Source organism: Lolium rigidum, chromosome 6 (genome assembly GCF_022539505.1).
Source record: "Lolium rigidum isolate FL_2022 chromosome 6, APGP_CSIRO_Lrig_0.1, whole genome shotgun sequence".
Classification (NCBI taxonomy): Eukaryota; Viridiplantae; Streptophyta; class Magnoliopsida; order Poales; family Poaceae; genus Lolium; species Lolium rigidum.
Window position 1 is genome coordinate 130,835,925 of NC_061513.1, and position 16,594 is coordinate 130,852,518.

General features: G+C 50.0%; 1 protein-coding gene across 1 annotated transcript; it reads left to right on the top strand.

Moving 5' to 3' along the window:
• Positions 1-599: 599 nt before the first annotated feature.
• LOC124663296 (mitogen-activated protein kinase kinase kinase 17-like) lies at positions 600-2,087 on the top strand. The gene has a single exon (XM_047201019.1). It carries the CDS (start codon positions 666-668, stop codon positions 2,085-2,087), a length of 1,422 nt encoding a protein of 473 aa, XP_047056975.1. The 5' UTR covers positions 600-665.
• Positions 2,088-16,594: the final 14,507 nt, after the last annotated feature.

Here is a 16,594-nt window from a genome sequence, read left to right on the forward strand (position 1 = left end):
CCGCTGATTTAATTTGGCACAGCCGATGAACTGACACGAATCAAACAATATCGACTGGTGAGTGCCTGCCGCGGATTAATTTAGCTCAGCTGACCTGAGACCAATGTACCAACACACTCGCTCGTGCTTCACATGTAACAGCAGTAAGCGCTATTTTGGCTTCAGCTCGCACGTCCAATTTTAATCGCACGAGAAACACGAGCAGACTTAGGTTTTCTAGCCCTCCAATGGAGATAGTCTCGTGCTCCTCGTTCTCAGGTCTCTGAAAAACACGCTGAAACAGAGGGCATGTAGTATTGATGCTGCGCCACAGAAATAGAACTCGGAGATTCATTGGCGGCGAGGAGAGAAGATCCTCCCGATTGGCAGCATGAGCCGCGCGTTCCCACCCACACAATGTCAAATTGCCGCGCGTGTCGAGAACGCAAGACCCACGCCAAGTTGAGCTTTAACACACACCAAACACCTTCCCCTAATCTAATTCCCCTCAACCAATTAGCTCCAAGTCGTCTTCTCCTTCCCATTCCCATCCTCCCCTGGATGCTGTATATATAAACGCGCGCGACCACAGAACAACTTCACAACAAACAAAAGGAACAACAAGATCAAGCAACCACCACACCAAATTCGCGGAGCAGCCACACAGACAAGCAAAACCAAGCGGAATGGCGATCGCAGTGACCGGGCAATGGACGCGGCTGCGTACGATCGGCTGCGGCGCGTCGGGGGGCGTGGTATCGCTGGCGGCCGACGGAGCCTCAGGGGAGCTGTTCGCGGTCAAGTCCGTCGCCGCTGCGGCCGACGCGGCGATGCTGAGCCGGGAGCAGGGGATTCTGTCCGGGCTGTGCTCGCCCGACGTCGTGCGTTGCCTCGGCGGCGCCCACCGCGACGACGGCTCGTACCACCTCTTCCTCGAGTTCGCCCCCGGCGGCTCGCTCGCCGACGAGGTCGCAAGGAACGGGGGCCGCCTCGAGGAGCGCGCGATCCGCGCCTACGCCGCGGATGTCCTGCGCGGGCTGGCGTACATCCACGGCGAGTCCCTCGTGCACGGGGACATCAAGTCAAGGAACATAGTGATCGGCGCCGACGGTCGAGCAAAGATCGCGGATTTCGGGTGTGCGCGGATGGCAGGTTCTGATCGGCCGATCGGGGGCACGCCGGCGTTCATGGCGCCAGAGGTGGCCAGAGGGGAGGAGCAGGGCCCAGCTGCAGACGTGTGGGCTCTCGGCTGCACGATCGTCGAGATGGCCACTGGGCGCGCCCCGTGGAGCGACGTCGACAACGTCCTCGCCGCTGTCCACCGGATCGGGTACACGGACGCCGTGCCGGAGGTGCCGGCGTGGCTGTCTCCTGAGGCCAAGAACTTCCTCGCCGCGTGCTTCGCCAGAAACGCCGGCGAGCGGGCCACGGCTGTGGAGCTCCTGGAGCATCCGTTCGTGGCATTGCAACCCGGAGAGGCCAAGGCCGGGCGGTGGGTATCGCCCAAGAGCACGCTGGACGCCGCATTCTGGGAATCGGACTCAGATGACGAAGAGCCGGAGGAGATTTCGGCTAACGCGTCTGACAGGATAAAGTCATTGGCGTGCTCCTTCTCGGCCTTGCCGGACTGGGACTCCGACGAAGGCTGGATCGATGTGCTCGGCGGCGAGCAGTGCGAGGAAGCTCGCGATTCGCCAGCGACCAAGGAGCCGGCTGATGTGTCGAGCAGGGCGCCAGGCAAAGCGATCGGATTCGCGGCGGTGCCAGCTGAAGGCGTAGCTGTCGTCGGTGGCCTTTCAAGTGATGAACAAGTGGATGCAGAGGACCAGCCGCCTTTCGGTGGAGATATCCTGGCCGATGATCGTTCCACTGATCGTCAGAACAAAGTCTGTTCGAGCTCAGACAGAGATGTGCTATCATTTGAGATGCCCTGTAATAATCCAATCAATGCAATAGAAAAGTTCAGTTTTCCACATATTTTGCTGTCCCGTTCTTCTGATAGTAATTTCGCCTTCGTTCCTGCCCTGTTCTGGACCCGTACTGACAAGTGTGTTCTTAGTGGTTTTATGCACGTGTTTGGACAAAACAGCACGTCTTATTTTCCTTGAGAAATGTGTTTCTTTACAGCGAGTAGTTTTATGATTACTTTGCGTTCTACGTTCAGTCAAAGTTAAATCTTGTTATTTCGATCCCATATAATTAGAAACGAATATTAACATCAATAATATAAAATTTGCAACACGGAGTAGTAAAATTCTCATAAAATATATTTTTATATTATATGCATTTGATGTTGTGGGTATTAATAATATTTCTTCTATTTTATGTTAAACTTTGCAAAATTTAACCTTAACTAAACTCAGGATGCCAACAAATTAAAAACGGAAAGAGTATGGGCATAGCTACGTGGTTATGCCTGTTTTGGTCACCCTATAATTACTTTATACACCACCGAAAAACACAACCCCGACTCCCCGAGCAGTTGTATGTACCATTCGAAGGGGGGTTTGCGTGTTGAGAACCATTGGTTTTCCCCTCGCCTCCACCGCTCCTATGTCGTTCAATCTGCCGCCGGCGACCAAATCAGCCTCCCCCATCTCTAGATCTGGCACCTCCGTTGCGCGATGAGGCCGAGGCAACGCTCAATCGGGCCTGGGGGCGGCCGTGGCAATTCCTCTGTGATGTGGAACTCTGGTCGAGTGGCACTCTTTGACGATGCGTACAAGCGCCACGTTCCCTCAAGGCCGTGAGGAAGTGCGGTGCCCACCGCTATACCAACAGAGTTTGCGAGCCACTACCACCCTTCGGTTGCGTCGGAAGTTGCAGAGCTTCATGGAGGCCATATTTTGGTAGTCAGGGTTAGCAACACTATGCATGAACTGTGATCATCGTTGAAATGTTGAATTTTGCCACGACGGTGAAATTTTTTCCTTGAGAAAAAATATACATGTTGGAACTGCGGTTTCTGTTCTTGATGATTTAGCACAGACGTGCTACTAATGGTGTACGCCGTAAAGAAAACATTAATAAGTTGCATGGGGCCATCACATCGCGTTGTGGCGTTGGTACGAAATGGGCTTTGATGCTGATACGTGCCTCTCCTCTCCCGTGGCGTGCACATCAAAATGGCGTACAGGTGTTGCACGGGTTTTACCTAACGATGCGCATCAAAAGATCTGCGTGACGTTGTTTCTTTCACAGAATCGTGTTTGCAAAGCTACCCCAGGCTCCACTACACGTCTACACTTAATTAATGGCGCGGCAAGAACACAGCATCCTGTACCGTCCAGAGGCGCATCGACATGCAGCCGCGTCGGTGCGTGCATGGGGCCCGGCGACGCCGGCTGACGGCTGACGCATGCCGTGGATCATCGGTTCCATCACGCCGCACTATTTCGGCATCACTAGTGTTCAGCCTACACATGCGATGGTCAGTACTTGTACGGCTGGCGGCGCGGCTGCCCGCGCGCTGCCGCCTGCCGTGCCGTCCTTGGGTAATTGTCGGGCTGTCAACCCGTCACTTAGGCCATCTTGCGTCCGTTTAGGTGGACACGCGGCGCGGAGATATGGGTAGCGGTCAAGTCACTACGGGAACCCGCCGAGGGGCCGACGGCCATAATCTGTGCCGACGGCAGCCTCACTCGCCGTCAGCCCAGTAAATTGGCCGTCGGCACAGCCTGGCCGTCGGCACAGAAACCCTAGAGCCGACGGCCGCCGTCGGCACACCTTAGCCGTCGGCACAAACCCAGTCTGTGCCGACGGCACGCACATGGACAGATGGTGGGGCCACCGACAGCGGCGTCACCAGGTGGCAAACGGCGTGATGTGGGCCGACGGCCAGGCCATCGGCACAGCTTCCCCGCCCTTTTTCCTTCTTCCCGCCCTTTTCCCCGCCATTCTTCTCGCGCCATTTCTTATGTAGGCCGACGGCCAGGCCGTCGGCACAGCTTCCCGCCAATTTTTCCTCCAACATTCCCGCCATTTTTCCCCGCTCCATCCCTCCCGCCATTCTTCTCGTGCCCATTTTCTCCCGCCAAGTTTTCCTGCCGTTTCAGCCGTCGTCGTCCTATATATAGCCATGTCTTCTCCACACTAACATCACCAGCAACATTTCTCTCCTCATCAACTCTCTCATCCAAAAAACACCACAGAATCCTCTGAGCTCAGCTGCCGTCGAGATGGCTCCTCGTCGCCGTAGCAACACGGGCTTCATCGGCGTTCGCCAGCGGGTTGCGGGCCATTTCGCGTCCGAAATCACCGCCGGTGGTGTGCGTGTGTGGCTCGGCACTTTCTACACGAAGGAGGCTGCTGCCCGCGCATACGACGTTGCGGCTTGGAGGTTTGGCCGGTCGCGCCACAAATTGAACTTCCCGGAGGTCAGGTCTCTGACGGAATCCGAGAGTCTCTCTACTGAGCCGCTACTTCGCTCAGAGGGTGAAGCGCAGCGGTTCAGAGATGGCCAGCGGCGGATTGATACCACCGAGGCGGACGAGCAGTTCATGGCACAGTGGCGCAGAGACCATCCCGGAGATGTCGCGGCCACGCGCGCATTCTGGAAGGAGAAGCAGGCGTACAGGAGAGAGAGGAGGGCGGGAAAGCGGCAGAGGAGGGCCGAATATGACGCGGAGTACGCCAAAGGAGAGGCGTCGACATGGGGGGAAAATGATGAACGGTGGTTGTGGAACCTCTCAAGTACCGCTTCAGAGGACACCCCTAGCGAGGACGAAGATTTTGAGAACTGATTAGTATGTGTGTGTGTCGAGTCCGTGTGTCTAACGGGTCATGTGTCGACCCAGTGTTAAGTGCTTTGTTCGTGTGTGGGTTTAGTTTTTTAAGTGTTTTGGTTTGTGTGTGAGTAGTGTAGTTTTTAAGTGCTTTGCTTCGTGTGTGGGTGTAGTTCTTTAAGTGCTTTGGTTTGTGTGTGGTCTAGTTTTTTAACTGCTTTGGTTTGTGTGTGGGTCTAGTTATTTAAGTGCTTTGTAACGTGTGTGGGTCTCAAGTTCTTAAGTGTATCATTATTGTGTGTCGTCGAAATCGAGCATCGAAGGGTGGGAATGGTCCCAAAACTCGGGCAGATTATAGATCGTAGGGGTAAAATCCAGGATCTGTATGTGCAAACTCCTGGTACGGCTAAAAGGGAGCCTACTTTATGGTAAAGTAAGCCCAATCTATGGTTACCATGTACATATGTCCTAAACAAACCAAAGTAAATAAAAAAATCCATTGTTACTCCGTCACACGGAGAAAGCTATAGGGGTAGATCTGCGGGGTCCCCGCCCTAGGGTTTCCGAAGATACAGATCAGCGGAGCGTCGGAACCGCTTAAAACTTGCATATGTCCCTAGCATATGTGCACAAGTGTGATGTAGGGTTTGGCTAACCTTGCATGTACCCGGCGTTGACGATTTTCGCAGACATGGGCCAGCACTTGGTGAAAATTCAGGATCTGTATGTGGAAACTCCTGGTACGGCTAAAAGGGAGCCTATTTTATGGTAAAGTAAGCCCAACCTATGGTTTTCCATGTACATTGTGCCGATGGCAAGGTGCCGACGGTTGCCGTCGGCACAGGCGTGGGCCGACGGCGAGGCAGGCTGTGCCGACGGCCGCCGGCCGTCGGCCCCTCGGCGGGTTCCCGTAGTGAGTTATTTGGCATTTTGTCTTTAACTCAATCTAATTCATATAAAATCATAAGAAAACATATAAATAAGTTTAAATTATTTTGATTTATTACATAAATTTTTGTTCACCTATTAAATGACAAAATACTTGTTTGAATCAAATGTAAAATTACCCAAATGTAAAATGATACAAATAGGCTAGGCATTGTTTTCTTCTGAATTTTCGTCATTGTTGTTGTTTGCAACATTGTTACCAACACCATTTCCCAGATCAGCAACCACCCTAGCCTCGACAGATCCCGGGAAGGCTCCGTCCTAGAGAGACGTGCAAGGCCAGGAGGAAGCCGCGGAGTGACGACCTTAGCAACGCCGAGCCCCACGCAGCGACCTCCCTCCCTGTAGCGACATATGAGCGGAAGGGCCGAAATCCCCACTGTCCCCTTCACCGACGTCGTGGCTTCCGACCGGCAGCACCTCCGGGGCCGAAATCCCCACCGTCCCCTTCACTGACGTCATGGCTTCCGACCGGCAGCACCTCCGGGGAGGAGGGGAGGGAGAGCGGAGGGAAACAATGGGGGCGACGCGGCTCGGGTGGGCGGGGGGAGGGGAATGGGGTCGGCGATCTAGTTCTTTAACTTGTATTGCATGGTGCAAACGATAGAATAATGTAAATTTGAATTCACGTATAAAATTAGCCTTTAATTGTTTTTAGAGGCATCTTCCGTTTTTTGAGGCATTATTGAATAATGGCTTAAATCTATTTTTAAAGGCATAATCAACTGTGACGTATTGTACCGTGCCGTCCTTCCGTGATTGTCTGGCCGTCACGTACTGCCGGTTTAACGTGACGCGTGTCGAGCAGAAAGCGGCATGAGGCCTGCGGCGAAGTTGGTCTGAAAGCGTGGATCGGCGATTTGCACAAAAATAACCCAAAAGTTAAAGAAAAGCACAGAACTGACCCTCCGGCGAAACTATTTCACTAATCTAATCCTTTTGTGTGGCGCCCCTCTCATCGGCGCCACACAAACCAGTGTGGCGCCCCTCCTGCCGGCGCCACTCGCCCAGCCGACGTGGCGCCCTCGACGCTGAGCTGGTCCGCCGATCCGACGTGGCGGCATGTGTGGCGCCCTCCCAACGGCGCCACACACGCCAACTTATATCAACTTTTGGGTCGAAAACATCCAGGGGCTCCGGACGTCTGGGACTTAGCCGTTTTGGCGAGCCTCTACGTGTGGCGCCGACACCACGGGCGCCACACTAGCATGTGTGGCGCCGATGCCACGGGCGCCACACATCCACTTAAGTGTGGCGCCCGCGCCCGCCCCCAGCCCGACCCAGCCACTTCTCTTCCTTCCTCTCTGTTTCTCCTCCCCAACCGCCGCCGCCGCCCGCCTCCCCTTCGCCCCCCCCCCACCAAATCGACCAAGGATTCGTCAGATCTATCCGGCCAACTCCTTCCTCCTCCATTCCTCAAGGTATTCCCCTTCGATTTCCTCCGATTCATTCACTAGTGTTGGTGGATTTGGATATGAACCCTAGACATGGAAATTTATGTTGGTGGATTTGGAAATGAACCATTGATATGGAAATTAATGTTGGTGGAATCTACATTGTAGTATATGTGTTTGAACCAAAGATTTGTTGGAACCCCAGTATATGAAATTTTACATGTATGTGTTGAAATCCTATGTATGTATGTGTTGAAATGTTGTTTGTGTTTGAACCAAAGATGTTTGAAATGGCTATGTATGTGTTGAAATGGGTGTATGTGTGTGGAGGACCTAGATTTGTGGACGAACCCTAGGCATCAAATTTGTTGAATGTGTATGTGTAGGCATAACTCATATGCTGTTCTATCCCTAGATATGAATGTATATGTATGTATTTGATGTATTTGTGATGGCTTATTTGGATATATTTTCATGTATGTGTTGCTCATAATATGGTGTATTTGTGTAAACATGTAGGTTGGTGTGGCTCCTGGATGAAGAGTACGACAGGGAGCACCGGGCTGTTCATATGACGCAGAGGACAGCGGATCTTCACCCTTTGAAGATTCGTTACCATGGCACAGTGGATATACCGTATGACGAGAGGTACACGGAGTTCATCCAGCCTACCGGTCTTATGCCGTTCATATCCCTTGTAAGCCATGGGGGGCCGAACATGAACCCCTCGGCACTCACCGCCCTTGTCGACCGGTGGAGGCCGGAGACTCACACCTTCCACTTGAGGGCCGGCGAGATGGCCCCTACTCTCCAGGATGTTTCCATGATCCTTGGACTACCTATTCAGGGTGAGCCACTGTGTATGAACACAGCTTCTGATGGGTGGCGCTAGCAGATGGAGGCGCTTATTGGTAGGGCTCCTGCGGCGCCAGAAAATCCAAAGGAGAGAGCTCCCGCCGGCGCGTCTTTCTCTTGGATCAGGACTAACTTCGGACAATGCCCGGAAGGGGCCAACGAGGACACTCGGAGGACGTACACCCGAGTGTACTTATGGTACATGATTTCGAGGACTCTCTTTCCTGACAGTGGGGGAAGCTGGCCCATTGGTGTTGGCTGAAGGCGCTTACGGTGTTGGATCGCCGGTGGAGTTGGGGAACAGCGGCACTTGCCTACCTCTACCGGCAGGTGATGATTTGTTCTATGTACTATTTTTTCCTATAGTAGTGTGCTAGACAAAGTACTAACCAAATGTCTTATGTGCGCAGTTGGACGAAGCTTGTCGCAGGACTGGGAGCAGGACTGGGAGCGGCGGTATTGGTGGATGCTTGCTCCTACTTTCCGTATGGAGCTGGGACCGCATATCAGTTGGGCGGCCTAGGATACTCCAGGAGTCGCATTGGCCTCATTACCCGAACAACCCTGATCGGGAGCCGACTTGGGCATACCTTTGGGACAATGTCTCGGAGATGACGAGCGATCCAAAGATCATGTACAGCCAGTACACTGCGGAGTTGGACACTCTTACCGTTGAGCAGGTAACCGATCACTCTTTTGCAATCCTAGTTTTCATTGATTCTACTTGCATGTTGTAAATTCTGAAATATTTGTATGCTGCAGGTGGAATGGGAGCCATATGGTACCTACTACCGTATTGGCACTGGGATGCCCGACCTCAACCATAAGTGCACGGAGGAGGCGCGGTTCCGGCGTATGCGCTGCCCACTCATATGCATGTGGCTTGTTGAACACCACCAGCCGCAAAGAGTGATGAGACAAGTTTGGACTCGTATCGAGAGTGCCCACCGGTGTGGCAAGACACGGACAAGGCGCTTCATAGGTAAACTTCGGAATCATGCGATGGAAGATTCTTGATAGAAGAGGTACCAACTAACTTCTTGATTCTTGCAGGCTTGATAGGCAGCGGCAGAGGAAGATCACAAATTGGCCAGTCCATCATAGCGGCCACGTCGCAGCGTTCCAACACTGTTTGGAAGCGGCACGGAATGCTGGCCCTGAGGAGATTGTGCCTCACGACTTGGCCGCTTTCAACAACTACCTCGAGTGGTTCCATGAGAACACGCATATCGAGTTAGTGAAGCACGCGTATGCTGAGGACATCTTGGACGACCCCATCGAGTTCGATGAGGTTGCGCAAAGCCAGCACGACACCTTTGCTCGCAGAGGGAGATCGACTTCTATTGCTTCGGAGCTGAACTTCGTGGTAATGGACTCTCTCACTAACTAGTACATCATCTAGATTGCCATGTGCTCGCTTCAATTGTGTATGCTATGTTTGTCACAGCGGGAGGAGATCCAAAAAACAGCTCACGAGTGCGAGATTATGTGGGAGCGAGAGCGGGAGAGATGAAAAGCTCTGTCGGACCGTTGCGGAATTTCATTAAGGTATGATCACCAACTTTGAATGTACGCTATTATGTTGTGGTGGCTTTGTAACCATGAGTTCCATGACGCGTAACACCGCACGAAAGATGCGGCGGTTAGCCAGCTTGCTAGGTTGCCGCGAAGGCGAAATTCCTACATCCTCCTCTTCTGAAGAGCGGGAGGTATGGACTATTTTGTTGCTATCAAACATGTTCTTACTAATTTCAACTTTTGTAATCTCATGTAATATTTGTTTGTGAAGATTCCTGACGATGAGGAAATTCTGAGTCAAAGCATACCTCCAAAGCATACCTCCAAGCAAGCCCCACGGTCTGCTTACCAGTTCAAGCCAAGGGGCAATGCTCCAAACCGGTACACTCCGGAAGATTATGTCAACCGAGGAAAAAAGGTTGTCATTGAGAAGGATGAGGCGCCGCCGCGGAGATCATCTTTGAGGAGGATGAGGAACGACGAGCTCTTATCTTCAGAGGAGGAGGAGCAGGAGGAGCAGCAGGAGCAGGAGGAGCAGCAGCAACAAGAGCCACGGCAGCGGACGAAGAGGATGGCCGTCCGGAAGCAGCCCGTGAGGACGACACGTCGAGGACGACACTTGGATGTGCTCCGTGTTGTTGTGAACTATATCTTCATAAGTATCGAGTTGTGAACCCTATGTCATTTCGAACCATGTCTGTAATGCTACTTGTTGTTTGAATCTACTTGCTACGATGTGAGCTATGAAGTGTTATATGTGTATGTTCTGAAATTGCTACTTATTGTGTCCAATGTTGTACTCAAAATAGTTGGAGTTTGGTAGGATTTTTCAGGTTTTTAACACAAGTCAATGTGTGGCGCTCTACACAGTGGCACCACACTGCCTTGTGTGGCGCCCGCGGCATCGGCGCCACACATGCCAACCTATATCAACTATTGGGTCGAAAACATCCAGGGGCTCCGGACGACAAGTCCTTAGCCGTTTTGGCGAGGTTCTTTGTGTGACGCCCGCAGCATCGGCGCCACACATGCTAGTATGACGCCCGTTGCGTCGGCGCCACACATAGAGCCTCGCAAAACGGCTAAGTCCCAGACGAATTGTCTCACAGTATGGTTTGGGCAATTACAAGTGCATGTGTGGCGCCCCAACGGCGCCACACATGCTGCCACGTCGGATCGGCAGACCACCTCAGCGTCGAGGGCGCCACGTCTGCTGGGCGAGTGGCGTCGGCAGGAGGGACGCCACACTGGTTTGTGTGGCGCCGATGAGAGGGGCGCCACACAAAAGGGTTAGATTGGTGAAATAGTTTCGCCGGAGGGTCAGTCTGTGCTTTTTTTTTTAACTTTTGGGTTATTTTTGTGCAAATCGCCGCGTGGATCGAGCAAACCGTCCACGAAACCATGTCGATCTTGTGATTGGGCCACAGCGGATAAGGACCAGGAAAGAAGACACGAGACCATCCCCTGTGGAATCCTCGCGGGAACGGCATTTGTCTTTTGGGTTTCGACTTTCGAGTGCCCACCGACTCGTACGTGCAGCGGAAGAGCCTGCTAGTAGCTTTCGCTTCGCCTCTCTTTTATCTCCCACTGCCACTTCATGGCTCCATGCTCTCCGATCCGTAGCTTTCACGTCGACCTCGGGACGGGTTCTAGAGAGGTCTAGAACGTTCTAGCCACGCAGATCCGTAGATGGGTCTTCCTAGTTCTACTGACGCCCAGAACATTTTAGCTCCTGCAGATGGATGCCACGAAGAATGTTCTAGTGCCAGAGTTATGGTAATGGTTGCCAAGTGGCATGTTGTTATCTCCATTGACAGTTTGACACTCAGGTTCGATATATCTCTATCCAGGAAAAATTAGGTGAACGGGAGAGGAACAGAGTAGCATCGTTTTGTGGCCAACTCAGCATCCCAGCTTACTTTGGCGGCACCAAACAGCAACAGGTGGCACGGCTAGCGATTTGGCCCAGCTGCCTCAAAACATCTGGATATATAGTCCACCCAGCTACGTACTGAGCGTGCCTACCAAACTCCGACAGAAACTCAGCCGAGGTGGCGAGCCCAAGGTCAACACGCCGCCAGCAGCGCCTCCTCGATCGTCTAGAGCCCCGTCGTATTGTTGTCGACGACTGGCCTATATGCTCTAGTATAAATTCGGTGTTTTATCCGTATCAACACCACTTTGCTTGCTTGTGGGGCGTACTATGCTCACTATCGTTTCTTTTCTTAAAAGGTTATGATGAAACCCTAATTATATGTGAGGCACCGCAAGTACAACGTCATCCACCGCGACGCCACGACGTGTCGCGCTCCTCCACCAAGAACAAAACGCCAGCACGTATCCCATTTTCCCCACGCGAGAAAAATACTCCATGAAAGAAAGGAAAGAGAACGTTGTGCTCCTGACACTTGTCGAGGAGGCAACTGTGACAGGTAATGTGGGATCCGGGGTAGAGGGAGCGCCTACTAACAATGCCAACTCGCTACGACAACTGCTCTGCAGCAAGTGAGAACTCGTGTACATGTATCTCGAAAATGAGTACGGAAATGATTAGATCGATGCGAGGGGGATCGTCACTTCCCTGGAATATATCACTGACCAGGGGTGATGTGATGCTTATCACTGACCAAGGCGTGATTACAGGCTCGCTGCAGTTTTCTTCCTCTGATATTAGCATGTCACGTGATTGATGTCTTCACAAGAGGCAATCCAGATCGTTTATATTCCATGGCTTCTCACAGCTGTTTCAGATCGACACCTTGCAATAGTGCCAACAACAAGAACATGGATGAGATAAAGTACACGTCTCAGTTATTAAATTGATCAAGCCACATTTCACGGCCAACTAACTGAAGTATTTTCAACGAAATTCTGATCGTCCTAGCAATGGGTGAGCCAAGGAAACCAACAACCTGTCCTTTCTGATCAGCGTGTTCGACACCGCTTGGAAAACTACGGAATGGAAAAAAGATAAATCCAATGTCGAATTCACCGTTGGCCGTGTTAACCTCTTCTTTTTGGAGGATGTTGGATGAACTAACTTGAAGCAGACACGTCTACACCCACCGAGTTGCTCTACCTCGTCGTGGCCCAAGAGACATTGCGGATGCTGGCCCGGCGATCGACGTCCTGCCGGCTACGTACGTGCACCGCCGCTCCTTGTTCTTTCGCGCCACGCGTGCCGCTGCATGAACCACGTCTACGCGTCTGGCGCGCACGCGGCTGCTGTAGCACGGGCAAGAAACTTTTGGCTGGCAGCAGCTTCGGTGGCTGACTTGATTTTTTCCTACGACATTCGCGAGTCAGGTACATCGAAATCATCGCTTTCCAGCTTATTTTGTGGTATGTATTTTCCAAAGAAGGTAAAAGTGACCAACATCTCGCTTAGTATTTCCTACTCGAATTCTCTTCAGAATTCCTACTATGCAGGTAATTTTGGGGCGCGAAACTGTATGCACACGTACTAATAAGCATATATAAAAGAAGAGAAAATCTAAGTGAAAGCCGCACCACTAATCTTCTTGTGCGTAGCTTTTTTGCATGCGCTGCCTATAGGAGAGAGCACATGCATGCATGCAGCAGCTAGGTGACATCATCGCATTAATTACCAATTTTGAATTTTCAAAATTATTTATCTTCTAAACCGTTATTCTGATTATCGATCTGTTTATACCGCTAAGTTCATATCGACGAGAGCTTCAAAACTAGATCCCTCGCTGCTATATTTTGATGACTTTTTTTTCGCTGTACTAGTTGCCAGATTAATATGGAACAACTACCACAATAATTATACATGTTTACCAGATAAGTTTTCCCATGTTTTTAAGACATTGCAGGGTGCGATGTTGTTGTTTTTCATCACACCATTTTCCAGCTTATAGTAATATGGTTTCCAGATTAGCAACCGATAATTACTATGATAATTGTACATAATTGTTGGATAAATTTTACACGTTTGTAGATATTGCAGTGATATATGCACATAATGAACGTATATTCACGTGTTTGTAAGACCTGAATGATGATATCATTCCAGACAAATTTATCATGGAGATTTACATTGGTGTGTAGTAACATTCATAAGCCTATCAATCAAGTTATTTACAATCACACAACTAAGTAGTGAATAATCTGGTAGGTGAGTGATAACAATCTGGCAATTACTAACGAAAAAAAAAGTTTCTCAAAACATACCAACATGGGATCTAGTTTTAAAGATCTTGTCGCAACTAAGCCAACGGCAAAAACAAATTTTCAATCGGATTAGCGGTTTGAGAGATAAAGCTTTTTTAGTTTAATCGTTAATGCGATTCTAAATTATGTCACCATATATGTCACTGCATGCATGCAGTGCAAAGAACCGCCGCACAGGTCTTGCTTCCGTGCGGGGCCGCCGGGTAGCAGAGTCCATAAAAGAAACAATAGTTGCAGATAAGCTACTTTTTTTGAATTTTCAAATAAGCTACTTACTTCATCTCTTCAAATGTAAGAATTATGTCAAAAAAATATGACAATAAATTGGTGCGTATACATCGAAATTATATGTGCGCACGGCCAAGTTTCGTGGAAAACTGATAATATTTTTTGTGCCCTGTGTATAAAAGATAAAGAAATGTATTGTGAAAAGCTAGTTTTAAGCACCAAATTTCATCTTTTTTGCACGCGATACAAAAATATCGGCGAACCAACTTTAGGAGCACATAAGGTGTCAACATGTATGGATCAATTTTTTGTTGGGTAGTTTTTAATATTTTAAATTATGTTTAGAAATCATTTCAATTGCAAGAGACATTATCCTATAATTTACTGCAGCAGTAATAGGTAATTACACTAGTGGAAAACGGGGCTTCAGGCCCGGTTTCCGCACCGGGACCAACGAGGCGGGACTAAAGGGTCCTCCCTTTAGTCCCGGTTTCAATATGGACCGGGCCTGAAGGCCCCGCCACGTGGTGCGGCCAGGGGGCTCGTGGTGGAGGACCTTTGGTCCCGGTTCGTGGTACGAACCGGGCCTGGAGGGTCTCTGCCGCGGCAGAAAATTTCCGTTTCTCTGCCGCGGCACAGGTTTAGGGTGGAGCAGCGTTTCTCTGCCGCGGCAGAGAAACAGGGCGTTTCTCTGCCGCGGCAGAGTTTCAGCAATGCATGTATCATTCAAGAAACCACAAAATATCGTCGTGAATATATATAGACATCGTCAACAGTACACGTAATGCATGCATCGTCGTAAAATCGGATCTCTTTACTAAATCTATTTGCCTTTACGAAGTTGTTCGATCAACATATAGCTACGACCTTCCGATAGTGCTCGCCAGTTGGGGCAATGACCTCGTTAAGAAAGAATCCCGCGATTTCCTCTTGAATTGCTCGTATGCGATCCTTCATTATGAGAGTGTCCCATAGGCGTATCATCTATATTAAAAAAGGAGATCAATATATATGAATGGAACTCAATACACTTGATGGTAATAAGATTAATTGTGAAATATTGTTCACGTACACGAGTGTGGTGTATAGCATCCTCCGCATCCCAATGACAGGCCATCTCACGAATGAAGTCGCAGACGTAGTATCCGCATAAGTTATTCCCGGGTTCCTGCCTCATACACTTTACGGAAAAATAGTTCGATCAAACTAATAATCAAGCATCGTATTGAAAGAAAATATCATAGAGTTTCACGGACATAGCTATATATATAGTACTACTTACAGGGTAATCGTTAAATGTAAGCTCCGGTTTCCATTTACCTGGAACAGTATTGATGAACCGTTTCCAAGCCCTGTCCGGCAAAGAAAAAATGAGTAAATGAGTTATTGATTAGTTGATGATATCGTCGAATTAGAATAGATGAAGATGCCGATACGAAATTGATTGAAATTACCTCTGGAGCAGGGCAGCCATGTTCGCCCATTCCGCATGTTCTTTACGTTTCGAGTCCATGACTTTTACGTCTCCTTTGTGAAGATCAATGATTAGGAGAATAAAGTGGAATCTGCACAAGCATAGCTCAATGATTAAGAGAATAAAGTGGAAGTTGCACAAGCATAATAAATGTTATAACACTCACTTGAAGTTGTAGGGAAAATATATATCCTCTTTGTCTGCTTGCTTCACTAAAAACGTTAGCATGTTGTCCTCTGTGTCCTTGGGGTACTGTCGAACCGTAACTTCATGAACGTAATGCCGGGTCAATGAACCCCAGCTTGTGGAGCTTGCCTCTTTTGCATTCGAGCTTCTTCATTCTGCATAATTAATATATAGCGTACACAAAGAATATAGTAAGGATAATTGTTAGTGCAAATGAATGAGCTGAGCTACAGACTTAATTACATAAATAAATCACTTATAGGCAGTAGCAACTGATGACAGCTTTGTCGAGGGCGTCTTGATTGAATAACTGAAATAGTTCTTCTAACTCAAGGTTTATCTCCTCCCGCCCCCGGAAGTAATGCTCATCTCTAAGATACACCGTGAGGTAGCGAACACCTCTTCGACGGGCTCTCGGGTACCATTCATGCAACCTTCGCATCCGAGTCCCTAGACGCGCGAGCTCGCCAGGTTTGACGAGATCAGATCCATATCTATACTTGTTTACGACTTGAGCCGTTGGATAGTAATCTTGGTACTGAACATCTGCTCCCTGACCTCTAGCCTCCCATTCGATCATAGATGCCGTCTCTGGATCATCATAGGACTGCAAGACGAAGTGGGGTATGGACTGAATGTCCTGCTGTCCAAGCTGGGCGACATTTTTCGCTCTGCTCGCTCTAGAGGACTGTCCAAGAGAGCGGTCATAATCAGTTCTCAGCTCAGCTCTCTTCATTCTCGTCTCGGCAAAGTGCTTCACTGTATGCAGTGGAATAAACATCTTCTTCGGTGCAAGAAACGCCTTTTGCTCACCAGTTTGCTCATGTGGTAACAACTCTGGAGTCTGTGCCCTCATCGGAGTTGATGATCTCTTCGGAGCTGTAGGAGGTGTTGCGGTTAGCTTCCTCTTTTGGTTAGGTGGAGGCGGCGGAGTCTCCTGACGAGGAGGAGGAGACGGCGGACTAGTATTGTCACGCGTGGGAGCCGCCTGTGGAGACTACTCATGCACAGGGGAATCATCATCGCGCATAGGAGAATCATCACACTGTTGCGGTCAAAACCCACCGGCGAGCAGCGACGGGCAACACGTAGAG